Source organism: Ceratotherium simum, chromosome 23 (assembly GCF_057802395.1).
Source record: "Ceratotherium simum simum isolate JZ-2026a chromosome 23, ASM5780239v1, whole genome shotgun sequence".
NCBI lineage: Eukaryota > Metazoa > Chordata > Mammalia > Perissodactyla > Rhinocerotidae > Ceratotherium > Ceratotherium simum.
In genome coordinates, this window is record NC_141922.1 from 36,392,410 (window position 1) to 36,405,635 (window position 13,226).

Consider the following 13,226-nt stretch of genomic DNA (forward strand, 5'->3'; position numbering starts at 1 on the left):
TGAGGCAGTTCTGAAGTAGAAAGTCACTGTAATTGATGTTTTTTTTTAAAAAAAATCAAAGTAGAGAATATTTTATATGCCAGCGTAGCACAGCAAAAAGTCAAGTTTAAAAAGAAAGAAGAAATGTGTTTAGATTGTTCTTGGTTGTTTGCTCACTCTAGCTTAATTATCTTAATGCTTAAATGTAGTAGTGTATATAAATATATATCTTGGTTCATTTGTAGATGAAAAAGGGAGTTGTTTTCTACTTATGATACTCTATTTTCAATAGTTCTTTATCTTTCTCTCTCTTTCATAACCATAATAGACAGGAAAAAATGCATTTTTTGTGGGAGATCTTGGAAAGATTGTGAAGAAACACAGTCAGTGGCAGAATATAGTGGCTCAGATAAAGCCATTCTACACAGTAAGGTGCAACTCTGCTCCAGCTGTACTTGAGATTTTGGCAGCTCTTGGAACTGGATTTGCTTGTTCCAGTAAAGTACGTATTTTCTGTTATTTTGTCACTAAACTGCAACATTTTAAAATTCACTTTAACTTTTGGTTACCCACAGCAGTAGGAGAAAAAGTGCAAGGAAGTTTGGCTTTTGGATGGGTTTTTAATTAAACTCCTGTTTAAATTTGTAATCTGATACTGGATATTTACAAACTTTTCAAGTGTACCAATGAAGGGAAAGTTTCAGTGAGATGAGACTTTTTGAAAAGCTTTCTTTATCTTGAATGGAAAACTTATTCTTCATTCTTAGGCTAGAGCTAGCTAGACCAAGTTACTTCTGATGACAGCAAAATAATATTCTAAATAGATTTCTCTGGTAGTAATTATACCTTTGTAAAGGTTTTTAACAGAGTAGTGTAGTTAAGCATTGCCAGAATATGAACTGTGATGTTATGTAATCCTAATTTAACCTCATATAATTTGAATTTAACCAAAAAATAAAAGTATAAGGGTAGTAATTGAAAACTAATAGCAGTTTTGCCTTTTAGATGATACTGTTTAAAATCTATTTTTACAGACTGAAATGGCTTTAGTGCAAGAATTGGGTGTATCTCCAGAAAACATCATTTACATAAGTCCTTGCAAACAAGTGTCTCAGATAAAGTATGCAGCAAAAGTTGGAGTGAATATTATGACATGTGACAATGAAGTTGAATTGAAGAAAATCGCACGTAATCACCCAAATGCCAAGTAAGTGTAAAACTTAAGTACATGGGATTATTATCTTATTGCTTAGGATTTGGGTTTGTCTTTAGCCTGGGGAAAAGGGGTGTTTAGGTGGAGCAGTGATGTGTATTGTAATTATTTTAAGTTCCTATATGGAAAATGCTAATACCATTTTATTGGTTGCCTACTTCTGATCCTTCATGTGAAGTTGGGATGAGATAAGGTCAGTTTGGGATATGAATTTATAATCTTTCATTCAAGGAAGAAAATTTGGTGAGTGGGAAAATCAAATTAGAGTCACAGCCATATTATAATTACATTAAGGCTATTGGCTATATGTCATGTTGGGAACAGGATGTGTTTTGGTCAGCTTTTTTTCCTGTTAGCTGAAGTTTTAATCTGCCCTTTGCCGTAGTTCTTGAATGCTCGTCCTTAGTGACAGTGTCTTAGGAGCCTAGACTGTAGATTTGAGGGGTGTCTTTTTTAAGGCCCACACTTCTTTGAACAGAAAGTTTAATTTTTTTGTTAGTTGCACCTGCGTGTATCCCAAGATTTTTTTTTATTTCCTTCAAGTTTAATTCTGCCTTAAAATGTTTTACTTTTTAAAAAAGTAATGTTGGCATGAACTGGTATGTCAAGAGGACTTTAGGATATGCTAAAAGTATATTATATTACTACAAAATTATTTGCTTACTTTTAATGAATTATTGTATTACATCTTCCTGAAAATATGTATCATATCCATATTTTCCTTGTATATCTATAATTTTCCTAGCGACTTTAATGGTATTCTTAGACATCCTGATAGGATTGATTACCCTGAAAACCTTTGTTTGGATAAAGGCATTCTTCGGAAAATTCTAGGGAACCACTTGTCTCTCTAAAAAGTTGTCTGTTCTTTGACCTTCTGAAGACAAGCCCTGATCTGAAGTGTTTACTGTATTAAATTGTAAACTGAAGAGTACATTCTTGATAGAGTTGATTCTACCCATACGTAGAATAATTTTGCTTTTTATCAGATTTGCCCTCTCTGATCATCAGTCATTTATCAGGACTTCTGGGGAAAATTGTTTAACAAACAGCATTTGTATATTTGCAGTTTTAAGTGGTTTGTAATTGCTTGAAGATCTCGTGACAGTCTTGTTCATTTTGTCTTGGTTATTATGGTTTGGAAGGAATTAGCGAATAGATTTGAATCGGTAGTCTAAAAGACTGCTGTTTAGACACACAAAATAACTCAAAGCTTCCCAATATTTTTGTTAGAAGTAAGAGATTAATAGAAGGAATTTTCAGAATAAGTGGTGGAAGGTTAGTTAGCTAGAACAATTTAGGAAATTTGAAACATTTAAAGCCCTGATATTTTTTTTGAAAGACAATGATGGCATTACTATTCAATTTAGTCTTTTAGCGGGATTTATGGATTGATGGACTTCATTTGAAAGTAAGGTCATCTTTCATTACAGAGCCCAACCGACTCTTGCTGCTACAACAGAGTCTTAACTTTCTGCATTTTCCAAATTCCCATCCTTGTAAGCTTCATGTGTTAGGCCCTAATTGCTAGTTTTTTCTCTATGCAGGATTGTTTTTCATTAGGTTCACTTGATTCATCCGTCGCTGGATTTGGGAGCACTGGCAACATAATCAACACACTTCTACAATCTTCAGGCTTCACATGTGCTGATGATGATGTAAACCAACTCTGCCCCAATCATCTTCCCCTTCTCTTAGGGTCTTACTACATATTGCAACAGAAGATAATATTGGAGGTGTAGAGGATAACATGAAGTTTGGCACTACTCTGAAGAACTGTAGGCATCTCTTGGAATGTGCTAAGGAACTTGATGTCCAAATTATTGGAGTTAAGTGAGTATCTGTTTTAAACTTCATTTTATGGTGATATCTTTGTTTTCCTGATTATCAATTTAAGATTTTGTTTACATAAACTCGGTTAGATTCAATTTTCAGTTTTTCTTCTTTGGGAAAAACAACTAAATATACTTTACGCTTCTTCATTCTATTTTGTACCTATACCTCCCCCTCCACCAAAAAAGAGAGAAAATAGTAAATAATAATTAATAATAAGTAGTAATTTAAATCACCTCCTTTTAAAACTAGATTTCTAATGAAAACCAAAATGGCATTCAACTTCTTAGTTGTAGGTGCCATTTCATTTTTTTCTTTTTCCCATCCTAAGACTTCCCTCTTCTCATTTTTAATCTCTCAGGAGTACTTCAATAAATCAGTAGACTTTGTTTTACTCTCTTGATTTTATATGTGAGGAAACTGAGACCCAGAGAGATTCAGTGATTTGATCGTAGTCTCAGAACTGTGATCTGAGTCAAATCTGCAGCACAAAGCTCCAGATTTTGAGTTGCTAGTCCATTGCTAGTTTCACTACAGTACAGGATCTCGCTTTTTTGTGTGTGTGAGCAAGATTAGCCCTGAGCTAATATCCGTTGCCAGTCTTCCTCTTTATGCTGAGGAAGATTGGCCCTGGGCTAACATCCTTGCCCATCTTCCTCTACATTACATGGGACCACCGCCACAGCATGGCTTGACAAGTGGTGTGTTGGTCCACACCTGGGATCTGAATCCCAGGCTGCCAAAGCGGAGTGCATGCACTTAACCACTGTGCCACCAGGCCTGCCCCAAGGTCTTGCTTTTTAGATTGTTCATGAAGACGGATAAAGAATCACTACTGTTAAATTTAATTCTATTTAGTGGACAATATTGACATATATTTGAGAGTTTTCATATTTCAACTAAATTTTTTTTTAAGTTAACATACAGGAAAATTGACTTTGTAGGTGTATACTTCTGTGCATTTTAATAGATTTGTGTAACCACTGCCACAATCAGCGTACAGAAAAATTAATATTTCAATTAAACTTAAGTGTTCTGAATCTTTGATAAGTATCAATAATAAGTAAAAAACTAATAAGTGTCAGTACTACTCAGCTGAATTAATGTTCATCACAGTAGACACTTCTATATTTGGTCAGATAAAATTGTACATTCAAATTAAAGATTGTGTGACCCTTGCTGCTTTACCCTATATATATATATAAAAGCTATGCCCCTGATAGCTATGAAGCATGACTGATAACTCATTCTAAAAAATTGTTTATAAAATTAACAGAATTTTCCAAACATTGCCTTCTAAAAGGCTGGTATTGTAACTGGGATAATTAGAGGCTAGGGTTTCTGATATGTTAAATATTTGGTAAGGTTAATGTGAATACTTATTGTGTCAATATGGTGAATTGAGAATTAAAAGGCATTATGGGAAGGGCCTTTAAAACGTGCTGCTTTAAATTTATTACTCTATTTCTTTCAGATTTCATGTTTCAAGTGCTTGCAAAGAATCTCAAGCATATGTACATGCTCTATCTGATGCTCGATGTGTGTTTGACATGGCTGTAAGTTTTTTCCTTAAATTATTTTGATATTTTAAGCCAGGATGTTATTTAAGACTAAGACTCATTGGTTTTCTACCTCTGAAGTACTCCCATTATACTTACTGTGACAGACACCTCATTTGTTGTAGTATAAGCAGAGTTGTTTACACTTAGGTTTTTTAAGTGGGTGAAGGAATGAAATAGTTTACTTGCATATATCTAAAGACAGTACAGACAACATCAGGAAGACAGTATGCGTAACGTTGAATTAATTTGCTTATGTTAGTAGAAACCAGCAAACCTTACTGTATTAAAGGTTAGAACAGATAGTATTTACTTCCCTGGGAGGGGGTTTTTGGAATGTCCTTATATCTGTTACAGTTTGGAAATGCATTTAAATATTGTTTTCATCTCTAGGGAGAGTTTGGCTTCACAATGAACATATTAGACATTGGTGGAGGCTTCACAGGAACTGAATTTCAGTTGGAAGAGGTAAGCTTTGTTCAGTGGATGGACATACTGGAATAATCTCATTCTTTGCCACTGAAGTGGTAAGACGTGTAGACTAGGGTTTTTACAACGACAGGAACTAAAGCCTGTAAGATCTGTTTAAAATTTAATTCCAAGAAAATGAATAGGCAATGAGAAGACCTAACTTTGAAAGTTTGATAAAATTCTTTGGACTCTATAGCATAACTTTATCACAAAAAAGCTTATATTTTGGTTGTGTTTCTGCTCTTGTGGAGTACTTGATGGCACAAATGAATTCATAACTTGGACAGCTTATGCTATTTCATCCAGATGCACATGACTCCTCACCTTCCAGCACTGCCCTCCTTCCCTCATTCTGTAGTATCTAGAAACTGATTTGAAATTTTGCTCCTTCATTGCTAGTGATCGAGTATAGAAACATGACTTTAAATAATCACCAATGGGTACTTGCCATTGAAGTTACGATTCTTTTTAATTAATGCCATTCTGATAGTTAGAAAATAAACTTTGATGATTTGAATGCCTGCTTACTTGCTTGAAGATAACTGCTAAATAGCTAAGCTTCGTGGTCTATAACTGAAACTACTTAATTTTCCTAGAAAACTTAAAAGCTGTATCAGTCTCTTAATACTGTGAATTATCTAATCAAATATTGAAACCATAATGTGGGATTTAAAATCCATAGGTTAATCATGTTATCAGCCCTTTGTTGGATGTCTACTTTCCTGAAGGATCTGGCATTAAGATAATTTCAGAACCTGGAAGCTACTATGTGTCTTCTGCATTTACACTTGCAGTTAATATCATTGCAAAGAAAGTTGTTGAAAATGATAAATTTTCCTCTGGAGGTAAGTTACAAAGTTTATCATTTTGTTTGTGTTAGTAGATAATTCTAATTAGTTTGAAGATGAATTTATCAGATACTATTCAAGTGTAAATATACTGTAGGACATTTTATGGATTATAAAGTTGTGGGTGGTCTTCAGTTATCTGTAGGCAACTAGGGAGCTTTTCAAAATGCCCTAGCCAAAGTCTCGCTCCATAAGACTTTCTGAATCCAACCCACTTGGTGCTGATGTTTAGATACACATATCTTAGATAAACTTCCCCCAGGTGATTCTCATCCCTTGGTAAGAACCAGTGTTTTATTGTAATGTCTCTGTCATGTTCCTCTTAGTCAGATGGGTCACGGGGATAATCTGCCGTGTGCTTTCTTACATAGCAAGGGCCAGTGGAGTCTTTTTAACCTATCTCTAGTCAGACCAACAAAAAGGCACTAGATAGTCTGTCTTGCCAACAAGTATCACTTTAAAAATATGTGAGAAGTACTGTTCTACTTTGAGACTTATTTCTTCCTATAGTTTTTTTCCTTAAATGAGCAAGAGTAACAAGAGTTTTTTTCTTCTAAGTTTAATTTCTTTTTAATTTTCTACAGTTTAATTTTCTACAAGAAGAATACAAGGAACCTTCATATACTTGTTATCCAGACTCACTGTTTTCATTTTTCCCCAATTGCTTATCAGTCTATGTACGCATAGGCATATTTTTGTAACCTTGTGAGAGCAGATTGAGATAGTGTGCCCTAAATTATATTTTCCTAAAACAAGGATATAACAATGATATAAAAGTCAGATGATTTAATATTGATACAATACTGTCACCCACAGTTCATAGGAAAATCGTCATTTTTTCCCAGTATCGTCCTTTATAAGAGCTTTTTGTTTTTTCTTAGTTAGAATCCATTCCAGTACCACACATTTCATTTAATTGTCATGTCTCATTTAATCTACAAAAAGTTCCTCAGCATTGCTTTGTATTTCTTTACTTTGATATTTTTGAAGAGTAGAGGTTTTGTAGAATGTCACTTTGGGTTTGTCTGATACTACCTCAGGTTATGCATTTTTGGCATGAAATGATACACTGTTCTTTGCATCATATTATGAGGCAGTCTCTTCTAATATTTTGATCACTTGGTTAACGTGGTGTCAGATAGGTTTCTCCATTATGAAGTAGAAAGATAATTTGAGACCATGTAAATAACCTTTCTTTCATAGCATCTGTTGACGAATTTCTGATTCCATTATTCAATCTAAAGAATAGTTTTCCCTTCTCTATTTTTTATATTAATTTAGACTCTTAGACAGTTATTCAGTAGGTTATGTAAACTATTACTTTTTATTATTTACTGTCCCAAATTTGGGTCCTTTTGACATGCCGCCATTATTCCCTGAGCACTTCTTTACTTTGTGGTGCATCAAGATGCTCTAGGTTCATCTTATGTTTTTTCTGCCTTTCCTGGAATCAGGAATTATCCAGAGAACTCTAGTTCATTTTAATGGAGAATGGTATTTTAAAAACCAAGAAATGAGTATTGGTTGTGCTCACTACTAACTTGTCTTTGCTTCCAGCTTATCTTACTGAATAGAACTAGGAAATGGATACATATACACACACATCTATACATCAAAAGCCGTAAGTGCAGTATACCAGCATGAGAAACCTAACTCCCATTATCCTCATTGTGTGTGTGTGTATTCACACACACACATTTGCTTAAACCTAGAATACACTGAAGGTGTTTCCACAATAGCTGGCCCATACCACTGCAAAAAAGCAAACCATACTGGAGTTCAGTATGTTTAACAGAAATTTATATACAGTGAGCACAATCTTAAGTACATGATTTGATGAGTTAATGAAGGCATACACTGACATCCCTTATCAAAATATAAATAATTTTTGTATCTTAGAATTTTTTCCCAATTTTGTTCCCTTGCCACTCTTATTTTTCCACTATAGATTAGTTTGGGCTGCCCTTGAACTTCGTATAAATGGAATCATAAAGCGTACATTATTATTATTATTTTTTTGTGTGTGAGAGAGGAAGATCAGCCCTGAGCTAACATCCATGCCAATCCTCCTCTTTTTGCTGAGGAAGACTGCTCCTGGGCTAACATCTGTGCCCATCTTCCTCCACTTTATATGGGATGCCGCCACAGCATGGCCTAACAAAGCGGTACGTCAGTGCACGCCCGGGATCCAAACCCAGGCCGCCAGCAGTGGAGCGCGCGCACTTAACCGCTATGTCACGGGGCCGGCCCCAAGTGTATATTATTTTAAGATGGCTCAGTATAATGTCTGAACTATTTTGTTTCATGTTTATTGGTTAGTATTCCACTCTGTGAATGAATGTACAATTTATCCATTCTCTTGCTGAAAATTTGGTTCTTTCCAGTTTGGCGCTATTATGAGTAAAATTATTATGAACATTCTTGTACAAGTCTTGTGGACATTTTTAAATTCTTTTGGGTAAATGACTAAGAATGGAATTGCTGGGTCATAGAGTAGATGTTCTCAAAGATTTCAAAGTGATGTTACCATTTTGCCCTTCTACTGGCAATGTATATGTACAAGTTCTGGTTGCTACCCACCTTTACTGGTTTTTTTAATATTCCCAGTCTTTTAAATTTTATCCACTGAGTAGGTGTTGGTAGTTCAATGTAGTTTTAATTTTCATTTATCTGGTGACTGATGATGTAGAGCGCTTTTTTCATGTGTTCCTTTGTTATCTTTGTGAAGTATCTGTTCAGTTTTTTAGGCTAACAGATTTGTTTTAAGGTATGTCATATATCAGTGTTTTTTTTTTTTTTTTTTTTTTTGTGAGGAGGACTAGCGCTGAGCTAACTTCCGATGCCAATCCTCCCTTTTTTTTTTGAGGAAGATTGGCCCTGGGCTAACATCCATGTCCATCCTCCTCTACTTTATATGGGACACCACCACAGCATGGCTTAGCAAGCTGTGCGTCGGTGCACACCTGGGATCCGAACCTGCGAACCCCGGGCTGCTGCCGCAGAGCATGCGCACTTAACCACTGCACCACTGGGCTGGCCCTATCAGTGTTTATTAAAGTTAAGTATTTTGAGAAATGTGAAAATTATGAGTCAGTTCTATGAACTAAGTATTAATTCAATCTATTTGGTATGCCTGTTAGACGTTTTACAATAAATTCATCTTCACTTTTCCTGTTTTATTTCAGTAGAAAAAACCGGAAGTGATGAGCCAGCCTTCATGTATTACATGAATGATGGCGTTTATGGTTCTTTTGCAAGTAAACTGTCTGAGGACTTAAATACCGTTCCAGAGGTTCACAAGGCAAGTTTTATTACAAATAATATCAAAACTGCTTATATGGCAGTTTAGAAACTGAGCTGTTATTTTTAAGATGCATCCCAATTTTTTTTTTTTTGGTGAGGAAGATTGACCCTGAGCTAACATCTGTGCTAATCTTCCTCTATTTTTGTATATGGGATGCCACCACAGCGTGGCTTGATGAGCAGTGTGTAGGTCCATGCCCAGGATCCAAACCCGTGAACCCAGACCCACTGAAGCGGAGCGCAAACTTAACCACTACACCAGCGGGCTGGCCCCAAAAGGCATCCCAATTTTTGGAGAAATATTTTAGGATGGGGAATATTGCCCTTTTTTGAGGATTTCTATTCCTCTGGCTAAGTCTGTTTAGTTTGCTGCCTTAGATGGAGTTAAGGAAGAGCACCCCTGCCCCTGGTCCCATGGGCATGTTGGATCTGAGATACTGAAAAATGCTCTTAGCCACCCTCAAATTCAGTACCTGCATGAGTAAAAACTTAACTTTTAAAAAAACTTCCTTTTCTACAGAAATACAAGGAAGATGAGCCTCTGTTTACAAGCAGCCTTTGGGGTCCATCCTGTGATGAGCTTGATCAAATTGTGCAAAACTGTCTTCTTCCTGAGCTGAATGTGGGAGATTGGCTTATCTTTGATAACATGGGAGCAGATTCTTTCCATGAACCATCTGCTTTTAATGATTTTCAGAGGCCAGCTATTTATTACATGATGTCATTCAGTGATTGGTAAGATATTGTTTTTATTTTAAAACAGATTGGATATTTGAGGTGACAGAATGTTTGCCAATTTTAATTCTGTGACGAATGCATAACTTAAAAGATCATTTTGCTATTACTTCTAAGGGTTATTAGAACACTAGATTTCATAGTCCTATTTCATTGTCCGTTTGTTATTGCGGTTGGGTGGTCTTTGTGCTTAAATTCAGAATTACGCTGATTTTTTTCTTTTACGTAGGTATGAGATGCAAGATGCGGGGATTACTTCAGATACAATGATGAAGAACTTCTTCTTTGTGCCTTCTTGCATTCAGCTGAGCCAAGAAGACAGCTTTTCCACTGAAGCTTAAACAGGCATTAACGCTTCTTTAGATCTGAAGTTGCAGGTTAAGCTTGTCTGGTCTACATTCCAGTGTGGAAAAAATTCGAACAATCTTATTCTGTTAATTCTCTTGGAAACAAAAACTATTAGTAATAGCTATTTGGGACCAGACAAAATCAGCTTTTATTTATAATTCATTGGGGGTAATTGGGAGATTTAGGTAACATATCCAGATTTAAACTTAACCAGTTTGTCCTACCCCCTTAAGCGTTTAAAATAAAATATGCAACAAAATGGATGACTTAGTGGAGATGGAAGCCCATTAATTGGGTTCCCCATTAAACCGTTTACAAAAAGTACAGTTTTTATACTAAGGATTCGTGTTAAAAAGTCTTGTAAAGTTAATGTCTTTCACCCAGATATATCAGATGTCAGTGGAAGACCAATGTAACTTCATTAGATACGTTTAGTGTATTTAGAATGTGTAAATTTGTGCTTTGAACTGTAGTTTAATAAATGTAAAATTGCATCACAGTATTTGTTGTATTTGACCTAACGTAACCCTTGTATGATTGCAATAAAATTTTGTGTAGATTTTACTGTTTTTTCAGGCTAAAACTTTGGGAAAGGGGCTAGCTAGCAAAGGTAGTTTTGAAATAGATGTGTATATGGACTGTTTGAAGGTTATTTTCCTTTATAGCTCATGAACGTTTAGTTTGGCTCAGTACATTTTTCAGGTATTTAATTAGTAATTTAAGTAAAATGTTTGGTAAATCATTGTGAAGTTCAGATTCATTATGGAGAGTTGATGTGCAGTAAGCATGATGTTTAACAAGTTTAACACCAAAAATGTTAATCCTGCATAAACCAATTGTAATAATTAATAGGTGTTTCTGTATAGATAGAATGCGTAGAGTACCTTAGTAAATTTTTGAATCACAAATCTTTTGGCTGAAATGGAAGATTCTATTAAATACTTTGAATAAAATTGGGGGGAGGGAAATAAAATTGCAGAAAACTCTGCAGCACACTGAGACTTAAAGAAGGGCTACATCTATATCCAGAAACCTGACGCTCTTTTGCACGGAATATTATTTAAATTCAGAGTTGTGAGGGGTTGGGGTGAAGCACACCTATTTTCAGTTTCTCACTTGCAGTGACTTCAAACTTTTGGGGTTTGTTTTGTTTTAGCTACTAGTTTCTTATTTCCCATTTGTTCAGCTTAGTAAATTACTTTCAATACTAAAATTTTATGGTGATTGGGGGAAGGGAGTTAGCATCACTAACCTGACAGTTGTTGCCAGGAGTTTGTGTTGTTCACTGCTAGTATATTAGTAATCCTAGATCTCAGAATCACAAGTAATAAAATAACAGGGGTCATTTTTTCCTAACTTATTCTATGTTCAAATGTGGAATTTCTGTCTCCTAAGAGGAAATGTGACTTCACTTTGGTGCCAATGGACAGAAAATTCTACCTGTGCTACATAGGAGAAGTTTGGAATGCACTTAATAGCTGGTTTTTACACCTTGATTTCAAGGTGAAAAGAAATTGATCATGAATCTCGTAAATTTCAATCTCTTAAACCAGTAGGTGCTTAATATTTTTTGATTTGATTAATGCCCATTTGAATTTCATGGGTTCTATTAAAAAAAAATTTAGGACCCCTAAATCCATTGTCATCTAATTACACTTGGACTTTTCCAAGGTATAATGTGGGGTTTTATGCAAAATTCCAGGCTACCATGCAACTTTTTTTAACCGTGGATAAGAAGGAGGAATTGTTGCCAACCTTTACATGTTGTGCTTGGTCCAGAAATGCCAGACCTTTTAAAAGATGGTATGACTCTGAGTCCTTGGCTTGACTATACAACTTTGAGCTTCATGGCATGTCAATTTTGCCGTATTCATAGGAGAGCTATTCCATGTATAACAGCTCAGAGTTGTAGATACCACATATGAATGATATGGTAACTTTAAAAAATGTCTGTATTGTATTTGAAGACTGTTTGCCATAAATCTGAAGTTTGAACTTATGTATTTCAATTTGGTATGCTAAAAAAGTACTGAATTAATGTAATGTCTTTTTTTTTTTCACAATATTGTAATCTCAGTTCAGAATTTAACTGAAAATATAACACCCGAATGATTTCTATATAGTAAATTGAACTGTAAAGTTAACTTGTGTGTGATTCTGAATACACAGATAAAATGTTTTTATTCCTCCTTATGTTTTACTTTGGCTTCTATCATGAAAGAATTGAAATTTTACATATCAACTTTGTGTATGTTAACGTTAAAGCATTCTTGCAGAATTTTGCTTTATTACAAAGTAGCATTGAATCTGGTAAAATGATGCCGGGTATTGCGTATGGGACAATGAAGGTTTTGATAAAGTTCAATACCATATATATAAACACAGATATTTTTAGGGCCACATTTTCTCTAGACACATTAATTCACCAGCCTTCTAACAATTTTAAACTTAGACTAAATGAAATAGATCTATATAAATTAAGCTACATATTCCAGGTAAACATAGGTACTAATACCATTCAACTCAAATATTGGGTTAAAAAAGCCACACTGTTTAATCTCTTTTTTGTCCCTTGTCTCAGGGAGTTACTTATTCTTTCCTCACGGTAGTTATTAGCAACTTGACCAACAATGTAGTAAAGAATGTTTGCTTAATTGTCTTCAAAGTATGAAATCAGAAAAAAAATTAGGTAGTAGTCTTCCACATTCAAGTTGTGAAAAATCCTACAAATTCTCCAATTCCTGCCTCGTCTATCCTGAAGGCGGAATAGAAGTATGGTGTGAAGTATTTGCAGCTGCAGGCTTTCATAATGGGAATAAACCTGGCCTAGAAGCAAGAAACAGAGAAACTAGTGCTGGTCTATACTGGCATTTGCTGGAGGCTGATCTCTACCCACTTAAAGTGATAAGCTACCAGCTTTAAGGTGGCCACATTTTG

At 35.1% G+C, this 13,226-nt stretch overlaps 1 protein-coding gene across 4 annotated transcripts in view; it reads left to right on the top strand.

The window, feature by feature from the left end:
- The window catches only part of AZIN1 (antizyme inhibitor 1), a 34,428-nt gene extending 21,898 nt beyond the window's left edge, over window positions 1–12,530 (top strand). For 2 of the 4 annotated variants that reach the window (NM_001291517.1, NM_001301743.1), the window contains 9 exon segments: window positions 308–481; window positions 1,014–1,186; window positions 2,891–3,025; window positions 4,500–4,581; window positions 4,978–5,052; window positions 5,738–5,900; window positions 9,089–9,204; window positions 9,727–9,941; window positions 10,171–12,530. In NM_001291517.1, coding sequence (NP_001278446.1) covers window positions 308–481; window positions 1,014–1,186; window positions 2,891–3,025; window positions 4,500–4,581; window positions 4,978–5,052; window positions 5,738–5,900; window positions 9,089–9,204; window positions 9,727–9,941; window positions 10,171–10,282 — 1,245 coding nt within the window. In that variant the 3' untranslated portion in view covers window positions 10,283–12,530. 4 annotated transcript variants of the gene reach the window in all.
- Window positions 12,531–13,226: the final 696 nt, after the last annotated feature.